At 35.7% G+C, this 14893-nt stretch overlaps 1 protein-coding gene across 1 annotated transcript; it reads right to left on the bottom strand.

Annotated features, from left to right (window-relative positions):
* Positions 1-10731: 10731 nt before the first annotated feature.
* On the bottom strand, positions 10732-12009 carry LOC143899118 (uncharacterized). The gene has a single exon (XM_077409121.1). It carries the CDS (start codon positions 12007-12009, stop codon positions 10732-10734), a length of 1278 nt encoding a protein of 425 aa, XP_077265247.1.
* Between the last annotated feature and the right edge of the window lie 2884 nt (positions 12010-14893).

Genomic DNA, 14893 nt, shown 5'->3' with positions numbered 1-14893 from the left:
AGCGTTAACGTGTTAGGTTGCGACCCCGGACATCTTATTATAGGTTCAAATCCCGTCGATGCGTTCTCAAAAATTGTAAAACTGCGTAATTTTAATTAATAAAATATAATATATGCGGCACCGCACAAATACAAATTAAACTATAAAAATATTTAAAAAAATAAGAACTATATTTAAAAATTAAAAAGAAAACGTTTTTTTAATTCTTTTTGTACAAGAATAGAATAAGATTTCTTTCAAATTCGTCTATTCTTGAATCAAGAATATTATAGGATTGTCACAAACATCTGCATTTTTCTGAGAAAGTTAAGAGAGATAGTATCAAGATTATTTTATTCTAGACTTATTAAGAAATTTTCTAGTTAAGACTAAAATATTATTGTTTCAATACTAAATGATTGGCCCTATTTCGATCTTATTTTATGATAGATTCAAGAGTAATAGCATTGTATGTAGAAATATTTTCTGAGGGTGCGTAAGAATTAAAAAAATTTTAAAAATCGGTTTCCAGAAAATAGATAACAATAAACTATACACTCTATAGCACTTTCCGGAAAATTCTACCCCTATTTTATATGGTTTTAATACAAATTCGGTCCAATTAATAGTTTTTAAGTTAATAACGTTTTTTTTTAATTTTTCTAATTCTTACGGGTAAGGTATGTTTGAACGTTAATAACTTAAAAACTATTGGACCGAATTTTTACTACAACTATATGAAATAATAGTAGAATTTTCCGGGGAGTGCTATAGAGTGTATAGTTTTTCGTTATCTATTTTCTGGACACCGATTTTTTAAAATTTTTTTACCTGTAAAAATTAGAAAAATTAAAAAAATCGGTTTCCAGAAAATCGGTAACGAAAAAATACACACTCTATAGCACATTCCAGAAAATTCTACCCCTATTTCATATACTTGTGGTAAAATTTCGGTCCAATAGTTTTCAAGTTATTAACGTTCAAACATACACCACCCGTAAGAATTTTATATATTAGTATAGATTAGTATAGATTAGTAGAATTATTATTTTCATGATTTTTCTCTATTTTTATTGCGTAATAATATCTTTCATTTTCTCTTATTTTTACTGTCTTATCTATCTTTGAATCACGTTTCGAAATCTATTTTTAAATAATAAAGCAAAGTTTTAATTAACTGGATTAGTGATTTAAGCTCACAGATTAATTAGCATTTGTGTAGTTGTTTGCGATTCTCTTTTTTTAACATCGGGGCATTTTATCGACATGTTTTGCGTCAGCGGCGTTTTTTTAAGTTCCATTTGAGACCAGTTTTTCATTCTCCACCGGCGACCTTTCGCGTTTTTCATGGGATTTTTTCGTCTCCATTCGTGGCGGCAACAGCGGGACGCAGTGCACATTCACGACCTCGCAAAAAGATTCTTTTGGAAAACTGAGTGAACTTTTGAATAAAATATGCAAGAGAATTGTCGGTGAATCGTCGAGGCGACAAAACAAAAAATATCTTCGCATTTTGCGTTCTTAGAAATTAGATTTATGAGCATCAAAGCAGAATAAAGCACGCACGGCAAAAAAAGGAAACAAGTGTGTGTAATTTCAAAAAATATTAAATATATATGAAAAAGAGGAAACACATATAAATACATTTCTGTGTGTGTGTGTGTGTGTATAAATTAAAATATAAATAAAGTTAAAAAATTACATTCTGTAACGTAACGTACCGTAATATCGCATGCTAATTCGCTTTTCATTCGGGGGACATGTTAAAGGAAGTGAGGTGGCATAATTCGCGTAATTCACTAATTCACGATACAGCCCAACTACCAACAAATCGTTTGGTAGTCAAAACTTACAGTACGATCTATCATTGCACTCTTCACGGGATGATATATTACTTGACAGTGTTCTCCATTCGAGCGCATTATTCTTATTACCGTTTCTTTTTTCTTAGCGTCATCGCATCATTAATGGTTTTTAGAGTTTGTTTTTGTATTAATTTAAGAAATAAATCTTCTCACTGATTTTTTCTGATCTGTTTTTCGATTTTTCTGTCTATATATTGAATAGGATTTTATTTTAAAATTTGCAATAATGTAAATAGTTTTATTTAAAAGTTCTTATAACTTTTTAATATTTTTCGTACACCCCCAGTTATACAAGGATATTTTAAATATGTGCAATATTTATTTACGGGTTTAACAAGATAGAGAATTATTTTGTACAATGTATTTGTCGTCACGGCAGTAAATCTCGCAATGTGCAAATGACGTGGAATCATATATGTAACACGAATGAGATATCAGTATGTAATGAAATATGTATCGGTGCTAATCCCACACCGAGATAAATTATAGGATAATAATTGCATTTTGAATATAATGAAGCGATCGTATTATGCGTATTGTTTAAGATAGAACAATTGCTTCAGTAATTCTCTTCTATTAATAACAAAGTCACTTGATTAATTTCAGTACTATCATTTTTATTTTTATTCGTATCGGAAGATATTAATGACGCACCGATTTTGCAAATTTTTTAATTTTTCATGTAATTATTTGTCATACTTGTTTATTTTGGATATTTCAAAAGTTAAATACATGTAATTTTATTCGTATTAATTAAAGTTAAACATTTAACCATGTTGAAAATATAGCAATATACAATATGTCAAATGGGAAAGGGCATATATGAGTTAGAATGAAATGTTACATTAATTCCGCAGGAAATTTATGCCTGAAAGAGAAACCGCGCCTGTTTCCGTCTGGTCACAATATAATTTGTGACCAAACGTATTTTCTTTTCAGAAATTTAATATCGAAATTTAATATTGAAATTTAATGGCGAAATGGTATTGCAACGTTTATATCGACCAGAGAAATTATTGAAAGATTATCCTTTTAATCGCGCTGACTAATGCGGCTTTATTGCGCGTGCAAATTACAGATAATGCACGTTTATATATACTATTTGCTGAAATTCATAGAATTTTATGTTAACATTACGCGTGTTTTACGTCAGCAAATTTGCGGGGAATTTTGCTGAGCGTTTTCGACCACAGAGATAAGACCATCGTTACAGTGAATTCGAGATATTTATCTTTTGAATATGTGAAGTGACGATATCGATGATCGTTTCGATTCTGTCATACTTCTTCTATTTCTTGAAAATATTACAACAGAAAATATTACAACAATTGCACTACAAAAGCTTATTTTTTATTTACTTCTCTTTTACTGATATCGGATTTACTCTAATCCAATAATTATTATCGTAATGCAAAATGTTATTATGCGTAAAATGTTTTTCTCTTTTATTTAGAAACTATTCTAATTATCAATTACTTCGATTGTCAATAAATACGTTCTAATATGTTTATTCTATATATTTTTAACTTTATTTTTACACGATTTTTTAAGTCTCTTTTTTGGTTATCCTGCAGTTTCCGCCATACTTTTCTACGTAAACATTTTTTCCATCATACACCATTTAGAAAATTTGAACTGTACGTCCCTCGTGTGAAACCTTTTACATCGTTCTTTCAATCTCTTGCTTCTGTGTTCTTTGCGTGTCCAACTATTTCGCGGGAGTGAGGCGACTATATATGCCACGTGAATAACTCGCCGTAAAGTTATTCGGGAGCCAATAAATTTCTTATTCGTCCGTCGCCGTCCTTCGCCTTCGTAGTCGCAAGTACACGGCCTCACGTAAAACGACGGAGCGCATTCGGAAAACGTTGTAGGTTGAGGGTGCAGTCGCCCCGAGTCCGGGACAAATTAGCTGCGGCCGTGGTGAGCACAGCCGCGACAAATAGGTGCTGTTTACTTATGTAGGTCGACAAACAAAATAGGTGTCGTGCTTAGCCAACAGTCGTTTGGAGTCCGTAAAGTACCGCCAATATACCCTGTATCCCCTGTGAGAGCGATTTTTTACGCATTAAGTTTTAGCGAGGAGGAATATTTCATAAAAAATTGATACTAGATGTTTTGAAACAAGACTGATTTTTATTCCATTGAAATTTATTTTTATATGTAGTAATAAATATTATTATGTAGCATTGCATATATCTTATGTCAGAACGAGAATTAGATTTTTGTTGCGGTGAGAACAGAGCGTGGGAAATGTTGACAATCGTATCTGGTTATAGTAGATCCGTCCGGTTTTGGTCAGACAGGCCGCCTAAGGCTATCCGTTACTACTGAAACGCGAGCTAGGATTGAACGACGAGAGACAGTTGTTATTTAGCCGTTGTAAATTTTGCATTGATTTTAAAATAACTTTATTACTTTGATAGATTCTCTTTGTAGGTATTATTACAATAAATAATATTTCTTTTTTATGAATATTTTATAAAACGTGATCGCTTATTACAGTTACGTAGTTAAGTAGCTATGTATGTCTTGATATGAGTTACGTTACGAACTTTCGCATCCATGATAGGGATTTCGAAATTGTTTGCCGGATGACATGCAATACAGCGTGTTTGCACGGGACACCCGGTAGCATCGTTGGCAAGGAGTGCCGTCAAGGAGTGGGAATAGTTGGGAGTTGCTTGAGTTTGGTAACAGTGGGAAATAGTCGAGGGTCTTCGTTGGTGGCGGTGGCGGTAGGTTGATCGGTGGAGTGCAGTGCGGATCCATAAGTCATGAGGTTCAACACGTTCAACCGGCTTTCCAACAAGACGAACAAGCAAGAAGACGAGGAAGGAGCCGCGACGAGAAGAGGAGTGTTTGCTCGTGACTCGCATCACTCTCTCCTCCCCTTTCTCTCTCTCTCTCTCTCTCTCTCTCTCGCTACCATTTTCCTGCCGCCTCGTCGGTTACACCCCGCAAGTTACTACTGGGGCACCTTCAATTACTGATCGATCATTACCTACTACTCCGTTTGACCGTTAGGCATTTTGTGGCTGCTTTTATGTGTGCTATGGTTTGATATTGATTTTGTTGGGAAATTTGATAAATGCATTAAAGCGGTATTGCTGATGCCGTCAATTATGGTTAACAGTATATAATTTTATTTTAATTACTTTTTTTTAAGATTGCGTATACAAAGTGTAATTTACCCTATAAATACTCATACTGAAGACTGATAAATGATTCTAATAGAGCGAAATTTTCCTTAAAATTGTAGAGTGACATAATTCCTATGAACATTAATCTACTGCACTCGAAAAGAGTGCGATTTTATTCCAACTTATAGAGCGCAATATAACTTGTTCTTAGAATGACGAATCACTCGAAGTGTACAGGCTCAATTTTCACTTTTCGTCACACTTGCCTGTCACTCGTTTTGCGTGATATTTTACTCTTCGACTTGTAGCAAGTATGCTTCTAAGATTCGCGAGAGGTGCAGTATGGTACGATAAAAATGACGATTCTCAATGTAACTTCCGATAATTTTTATCGCGCCGTTTCACGTAAGCTGTGAAACAGTGGAATAATCGAAACTCTCAGTCCGCTGTCTTGTCGATACGTCGTCGAGCATGCAATCGCTATTTCCATCAGCTTTATGCGTTCCGGTGATGATTATTGAGGCGTTATGCGTCGATAGCAAATATCGTATCTGCGTCTGTATCCTCCCCCTCGTCTCCGTTTTCAGCGTAGCGCGCTTTCACCTAACTCAATTTCAACACCGAACGCTTGTTCGGCAAGTAGACGGGGGCCACAATAAAGTCTCTCGCCTGGCTTTTGCTTTTATTTGTCACCGCGAGCCGCCGGTTAATTGAGAACTATATACTATATCTCTCAGCGTAACACAGTGCCACTCTGGCGAAAACAATTTACGTAGTTGAAGATATAGTTACACGTCACTTTCCGTTTTCGGCCACCATTTTATTCTGCTTTGACAATGGCATCATCAGCCGTCTGGCGCGCTTAAAGACGAGGAAATATAACATGACCCGTGTTATGGGAGTAATTATGTTGGACGATAAACTCTCTCTCTCTCTCTTGTCCTACCTTCTAGTTTTGTTTTTATAGAGGTCGCGTGTAATCGGCAATTTGCAGGAAACCGGAACTGACAAGGACGAGGCGGATAAGAACGTATCTGCAAGGTAAAATCCGCGGAAAAATTTATGGGTACAATTGCGCTAACGCGATTCCATATTTCTTTGACGCGGGCAACGAAACGAAAATCTATAGTACTTTGTGTTTGCGCCTGTATATTAATCACTCTTATGGTAAGATTAATTTACGTCAGTTTGTTGTTGTTCCATTGTAAAATAAATGAATATCGCCCACGTACTTTAATTTACAGATTGCGATTACTTCTCGGAACGAATTTAGAGCGCTTCGTGGATGTTACCGCTTTTATCACACTCGACTTTGCATTTCTCCCCTAATTACGTGAATTATGTGGCTCCGTGTTGTTACTATCGCGGTGGCTTCTAATATGGTAAACAGTTTCAAAATATGGCGTCACTGCGCTGTTTTTTGCGGCAATTTATTGCGACGCCATAAGAGATTACAACGTCTAATGACGTTGATTACAAGACGTTTTCTTGCTTCGCGCGTTAAACAAATAAAAGCTAAATCCGGAAATTAAGATTATTATTATTATTATTATACCTAGGTGCTTTTATTTATCTTAAAAAGAATCATAAATCACGAGACACTAATTTTAAAAGTACATATTTTTACCGAGGTGTAACAAGAATAACGTAAGCACATAAAATGCCAGAACAGCGAATCCGGTTTCAAGATTTAATCGCGCCCTGGATTCTTCTTCGCGCAATTATCCGTACATACTTTATCGGATATATTTTATTATCATTACATCGATACGTTTGCGCGACACTAGATCGTCGCGTTTTTTGTCGATTTACCTCCACTGTACATTTTTCATTGGCTCTCCATGTGACAGGCTGTTATTTGGCTTCGCACAAAATATGTACATACGCGCATATACGTGGACGAGAGTACGCGAGCCGCGAATGAGCGATGGATACCGCTATCGATTTCGAGCCTACGTCAAAGTCGAGTACTATTCTCTCTCTCTATGCTCGGCGAGAGAGCGTCGGTGTATTGGCCCGGCATTCGAGATAGCTGATGATGTTTGCGCGTACAACAAATATACCGCGGTAATACATACGGTGTATATAACCAGATCGTCGGGCCCACTTCGCGCGGTAATCTTGTGTGGGATTTTTTTTTTTACACGCGTCGAAAGCGGGTACCAACATGGGTATAACCCGCGGCTGAGTTTGCCAATCAATCCGCGCACACGGATAGTTACGATTCATTTTATTTATTTTCTTTTTACTTTCTATTTAATCCTGAACATTTGATGTTTCCGTTACTTTATTTCTGAAATATTCGTCATCATTTATTACTTGCAATATTTGTCAAATACCAGACTCGGTGTTTTTCAGTCGCTTAACATATCTGCGATACATTCTCTAAAAATCGAAGAGTGAAATGCAAGTATATTGAGCTTGTGCACTTTGAATGATTTACTACCCTAAGAAAGAGTTAAATTGTGCTTTATAAGTTGGAGTGAAATTGCACTCTTTTCGAGTGCAATAGATCAGTGTCTGTAGGAGTGAATTACGTCGTTGTAAATTTTGAGTGAAAAATTTCAGTGGAATCGTGATTCAGCTTTAGAGTAATAAGATCGTATCACTTCGGTAGAGTAGCCACTCTAAAAATTTGTTTGAAAAATTTATTCCTACTTTATTCCCGCATTTACTCAAATTGGAGTGACCAGCATCGCGATCACTCTAATATATAATATATTAGTGGCGAAACCACTCTATGAGATTTAGAGAGTGCGTATTGCGGTGTTTGATATGTCTTTATACGGGTGTATACTCGTTGTACGGGTGATATAGAATATGGGAATAAATCCTACAAGTCGTTCTCGTATTGCGCTCTGTTTCTTATTGTATCCGCCGGGGTCATTTTACGCTTGCGTTGCACTAGTGAACACGTTTCTTCTTGGATTGCCGTTGCGAATGTGCTTTATTCAAGATTGATCGTTCGCGCACGTTTTGCGAAAGTTTATCCCAGATACGCCAGTGTAAAACCCGTACATGCAATGGTTGCATATGCCCTTATCGCTATCGACATAAATCTGGTTTCGCCCACGTTCATTGTGCGTTTATCGAATCATGAATGAAATATATCCCAGTTCTTATGCATTGATTTACACGTGCGCGTCACGTAACGTCAACAAATCATAAAGTATCAAGACTATCAAGTCTCTTCTAAAAAATCAAACATTTTTAACAGGATATCAATCTTGTCATCGGTTATCGCTATTATAGTTATTAACAAACAAAAAAGGAATTATGCATGATAAATGACCTGAAGAATATCTCCATTGCCTACTTTGTTTTCTCCATCAGCATCTTATTGTAATCAGAGTTGCATAAAAAAAAAAATTTTTTTTTACGTAATTTGTAAACTAGATTTATCGGAAAACTTTTTCATTTAATCGACGACTTTTTCTACGGTAAAAATTCATGCTCTCTTGCCGAAACGTTCCTTACAGAAACGATTCACGGCAATGCGGATGGAATGTGAATGAGAAAAAGTGAGGAAAAACGAAGGAAATTTAAAGTAATCCAGGGTCGCTCCCTAAGTCCCTGGAAATATCTCAACGACTCTTTCACGTTAATTTCTTCGTTCAGATCGACAATTTCTTAAATCCTTCTTGAGCTTGAGATATTCACTTTTGGGAACCTTCTGGCCCTCGTTCTGGCCCCTGTTAACGTTCAGTCACCTTCGTTCTCTCGATCCGAAAGAGACGAATGATATGATATACAAAAGAACATGTATGCACACATATGCACAGAACAGGAACGGGATCCATTACCTCATCTTTTCGAATTATGTAGATGAATATAGCGGATCTGTGTGAAACGGTTTTCTTTTAAGTATTACTAATGAGAGCGCGTTTATTAATAGAGAGCGTTGTACTAATATTATATTAATACAAAATGACTGGTAAGAATAACTTTTCTTTAGCAAAAATTATGATTATGAGAATACGTTGCTTCGAAAATTGAATAGAATATAAGATTTTTCTTACTGCAATTAAATTAAATGTAATTGAAATTGTTTCGCAAATAGAATATTACAACATTTTTTGTAATAATAATATTAATGATTATTATAAAAGAGATTATTGTTTAATATAGCTGTTAATAAAATATTAATAAAATATATAATAACAGAAATAGAATGGTTTGTTCCGCCAACAATAATCAACAAGAAACGTTTATTAGTTACGACTTCTAATGGCAATATAAATTGAAACGTTGCTACGTTTCGACCTCTCGGATCGGGTCCTTATCAAGCAATCTAAATAAAAAAACACACAATCTGGTATAACAATAATTCGGTCAGCAGGATAAAAATTAATAGTCAAGAGAACATATTATAGATAAAGCTGGTAACTATTTCTTGTCACAAACTTAAACGTTGGCATTCTCCAAAATTTTGCCCGAAATAATCAACTGATCGCTGGAAACAATGATCAGTGAGCAATGTAAAAAAGTATGCAGTTAAAGGCGAGCAGAAAATAACTCACACGTGTAAGTCGGTGACAGTGGAGAACGCATTAAAAATATAAAAGAGTGACCACTGCGATGAAGCGTTGTCAGTATTGAAATTTTCTACGGAGCAGAACATTATCGTGGAGCGACGACTAACGCGTGTTCACATGTCGTAGTTGAGAGGTATACTGACTGTTTTCGGTATCTGACACATTGTAGATTGTTCGAATAAACAAATATGGTTCGCATGATATTTACACCGATGAAATTACTTTGTCATATAAATCGGATTTAAGTTTTCTGTATCCTTCTTTAAATTTATCGTCTTCGTATGTTTTTTAATTAAAAACATTTCAGCAATCTCTCTTTTTTCTTTATGGATGATGTTGGTTTCCGACCATTTGAAATTGTGACCGCACAAAACGCGATGTTTGCTCACAACTGAGTGATTGCTGTCATGCTTTTTGATGTCATTTTGGTGCTTCTTGATGCGTGTCATTAAATGCCGTTTGGTCTGTCCGATGTATACTGCATCGCAGTCGTCACAATCGATCTGATATACAAGCTCGGTCTCATTATCTCTGGCAAGTTTATCCTTTCCCCTCTAAATAATTCCCTCGAGTTTTTTCGGGATGGTATATATACAGTATCGAGGTGAACTGTTGAGAATGCGTCGGATATCCTCGCCTACACCTTTCACATATGGTACGGCTATGCAACGTCGCGCATCAAACTTATTCTGTGTTCCATTGACTCTATCGGTTGCATTCGCGAGTGTTTTGAGCCTGATATTAATTTTTTTATTTATAACTTCTAAGGGAAATGAGTTATTTAATAGAATTTCTTTAACGATATTGATGTTGGTTGCATGGAAGCGACTATCTGCCAATAAAATTGCCCGGTCTATTAAGCTAGATATTGTATTGACCTTATACTGAAATGGGTGATTTGAAAAATAATTAATATACCGGCCCGAGAACGTAGGCTTCCTATACCAATTAGTGAATAAGCGACATCCCTCTCTAATTACGACGGTGTCAAGAAACGGAATCGAGTTGTTTGCTTCCGTTTCGTGTGTGAATTGAAGGCGTGGATGGTAATTGTTAAACGCGAATAAGACGTCACCGAGCTTTGGTCTGGGTATTATGGCGAAGATATCGTCAACAAATCTAAAGAAAATTGGGATCACAAAATTCAATGAGCTCAAGCAATGAAATCATCCATCACCAAGTCCGCAATAATCGGCGACAGAGGGGAGCCTATCGGACTACCAAAGGTCTGTTCATAAAAATTACCATTAAAACGAAAACTAGTAGAATCAAGTATATCAGACTAATCGCGTGAAGGAATTGAGGTAGAGTAAACATTGTATTAGGTGAAATTTCATCCCATCGCTTTTCGATAGCTTTCAGAACCAACTCCTTTGGAATGTTGGTGAAAAGTGACGATACATCAAGTGATATCATAATTTGATCGGTACCAATGTTTAAATCTCTAATCGTCTTTGCGAATGTCCAACTGTCTTTAATGTAAGATTTATGTCTTTGTATGTGTTCATATAAAATGGAGTGTAAGAAACTAGCTATGTTATACATTGGGCTGCCCACTGCAGAAACAATAATTCTGAGGAGGAACCCGGTTTTGTGGACCTTTGGTAATCCGTAACAGCGTGGGAGGTTACCATTCGTGCATCTCAGACAATAGTACGTCGGTTCATCGATGATATTATTGTCTAGCCACGATTTAACTAATTGATTAAGTTTCTGTGTTAATTGTTTAATAGAATCTTTAGTTAATTTTTTGTAAGTTAATTTATCATCGAGTAAATCGGTCATTCGATCGATATAATTATCTTTGTCCATAACTGCGGTAATCTGGCCTTTATCAGCTCTCGTGACGAAAATATCATCGTTGTTCCTCAGAAATGCTTTACAATTCTTGAATTCATTTAAAATGTGACGATCAATGTAATCTAAGTGTCCGGATTTATTAAGGAAAACCTTCAGAGATTCCGCAATCGAATCACGCACACTGTTGACCATATTCGCCAGCAACTTATAGCAGTTAGTCTCGAAGTTTTTTACTACGTCTAGAGTGGTACGCATTCGATCTTTTGCGTCCCTATTGGTGATGGGTAAGCCGAACTTATCTCCAAGACTTAAAAACTTCGAAACATTATCTGGAATCAATTTTTTGCTAATGTTAACGAGCCACTTCGTTCTATCGTTATTAAAGAACGAACTGTATGTATTAGATTTGGCAACTGTTCGATTGAATTTGTTAATCAACGTATCTTTATGCTTAAGATTGAAATTGGTTAGTTTTTGCTCGTTAACATTGAAAAAATTTTCAGAAATTTCTTCCGGCAAACATGAGTGCAGACGCTCCTTAATGTAAGCAACTTCGGATTTTAAAAACGCTAGATGATGATTGAGGTCTTTAATTTCAAGGTTTAAAATTGATTTCTTGTATCGCTGATTAAAACTACTAAACTTATGTTTAACGCTGTTGCTCTTGAAGATGATGCTAGAACGCATGTGTGCAATGTGTGGTGGTAAAACATCATGTCGTCTGCATCGGAGTAGTAAGATTAGCTGTTGTTTAGCTTTGCAAATCTTCTTCTTGTTGTGGAAAATATATAATGGGATTTTCAATAAACGAAATGTACTATAAGCCATTAAATATACTAAAAACTCGTTATATATATAATTCAATGTTACGACTGACTCATCAACGCCCAGCCCAAACCTCTAAACCTAGAAACATGAAATTCGAGGAGTATATTCCTTCCATGGCGTAAGCACTCACTAAGAAGGGATTTTTAGAAATTTGACCCCTAAGGGGATGAAAAGGGTTAAAATGTGTTTTCACGACTTTCTCAATATCTCTTGGGCCCGATGAGATATTGACTTGGTTTTTGCTTACAAAGGTTACCCGCATACAAGTGCTTAAAAACATAATTCAAGATTTTTCCCTAATCATCTATCTGTCTATCTATCTATTTATATATCTGTACATATATAATTCAATGTTCCGACTGATTCATCAACGCCCAGCCCAAACCTTTAAACCTAGAAACATGAAATTCGGAGAGTATTTACCTTCCATGACGTAAGCACCCACTAAGAAGGGATTTTTAGAAATTTGACTCTTAACGGGGTGAAAAGGGGAAAAATGTGTGTTACCGTAGCGAAGCACGGGTATCAAGCTAGTGTATATATAAAATAACAGCGATTAATTGTATTATTAAAGAATTATTAAACGTGATTCTATTAAAGAAATCTCATTATCATGATTACTTACTCTTTGATTACAATTATATTTCTCTGCATTGTTTTTATTCTCTGAGGTTTAGTTTTGCTATAACAAAATACATGACTAGTTTTGGAACGGATTATCCTGCGGGCTGATGTGCAGCTATAAAATTTGACCGCAAGTCCCTCGTATATTCTCAAGGCTGCTGGAGGCTCCGCACGGCTATACGCGACATATCGCATCGATCGACGAATTGCTAGAGTTCAAGGGTCGGGATCTCGCGGCTGCGAGGTGAGAATCTTTAGTATGCAGCGGTCCGGTTAATTAATGAATTAACGAACGCGAAAGTGCATCAACGAATCCGATATCGAGAAGCGTGAAATATTGACAGCGGTGATCGAACGTATGCACGTATGGTGAAGCTAAATCCTTCAATTATCAAGAGCGCGTAATTTCCAATGCGGTTTTTCTAAAAGAGATTCGTCGAACGAGAGCTCTCTAAAGAATTTTGTGCAAATGACTCGCAAAATCTTTTTCGCAGTCGCACAGTTGACGCTTTCAGGTTACTCTCGCGGGGCTATTAAGGTCGACCACCTGAAACTTCGTTTCACCTGCGAGAGCTCGAAATCTCGCTTCTCGTCCGCACACTCGAACACCGAGCGTACGTTTCATTTTTAATGAGAACAAAACCTCGTCCAAGGAATAAAAATAATATTCCGATGTAAGAGTCCGGAAACAATCAATTACGAGTATTTTATCGGATATAATTTTCTTTATAATGCGAGCGCACTATGCAACGTCATTGAAGTGGTCGGGCGGGAAAGAAAGTTTCTGTTAAAAGCAATTTTGTTAGTTATCACGATACACCGTAGCAATTAATCAACGAGGGTTTCAGCCAACATGAAATTAAATGATGGAAATATTTATTAAAAATGAGTAATGATTTGATGTTTTGTATTAAAATACTTTGTGAACAACATTTAATAGTCGAAAACTAGGAAATCTTAAACGTTGATTAATTGATACGAGATTACTTTGCTACCTGTAACACGTTTAAATTGTTACAGCTAAATCAGAAGTATCTTAAGAGTTTGTTTTAATCTTTAATTTTCTCTATTTCTAGAGAACAACCTCGAGTGTTTAATCATCATGATAATGGATACGATCATTCTTGATTTGCGCAGATATGGTCGAGAGAACACGGATGCGATTTAATCGATTAATGAAATAGCACTGTATTTCTAAACTTCCGGGATCAATGTTCTTCACTAAAAACGACCTACTTTTCTCTCTTCGCTATATATATGGCGGTGGTTTACGATATCGCTCGTTCATTGGCGAAATCAGTTTAATTTAGCATATTGTAATGTGCAAAGACACGTTTGATGTTATGTTATTCTGTGATTTTAGTATCACATGTAAACGTTCTCGTGAATATATAATAACGCAGAATATATTTTCCCCGATCATAATTTTAATGAAATTTATTTTAAAATTTAACGCAATTACACATTATACGCATTATATTATAGAGACATTTCACAATAATTCAATAAATATGAGATAATATTAACTATACTGTTTTTTGGTCCGATCATTTTAATCGGGATATATAAATTTATTTGATTCGGAAGAAAGAGAAAAAAGGCACTTAAAATTTATATTAATCTGTATTTAAAACACGTCACCATTTATTATATTTTAATAGTTGTAAAATATTTTTGTTATTATTTTTTATCTAAATTAACTTCCATATAAAAAAAATTTTTTTTTCTAACATAATATTGCACACGTAAAACGTGTTTGAAACTTCTCATTCTTAAAGCTTCTTTTTCAGAAAGTAAATCTCTAGGAAACGAACTCCCTAGTTTCTCTACCAGGCTAAATTAGGAAAAAGTCTTATTTTATACCTTTTTATCTTATTTTTACGTGAAGAATCTCTCTCCTATACCACGAATCCCGTCGCATGCTGCACTTATATACGAAATACGCAGAGGATTCACAAAGTACACTCGTTCGTAAAACGAAAACTGCGTGCAGTCGCACGCATAATCTCGTCGCCCGACAGCACACAGTCTTTGTGATTCATCAAAAACGGATTACGACGGACGGGTCCCGTAAAAGAGACGTTTGCACCGACAGACGCTCTCGCTGTTTCACAGATCC

The sequence above is a fragment of the Temnothorax americanus genome, unplaced genomic scaffold, assembly GCF_048541705.1.
Source record: "Temnothorax americanus isolate GAGA-0224 unplaced genomic scaffold, ASM4854170v1 Scaffold254, whole genome shotgun sequence".
Lineage (NCBI taxonomy): Eukaryota > Metazoa > Arthropoda > Insecta > Hymenoptera > Formicidae > Temnothorax > Temnothorax americanus.
The sequence above is the reverse complement of the archived record's forward strand: the minus strand, read 5'-3'. Positions and strand labels throughout refer to the sequence as shown.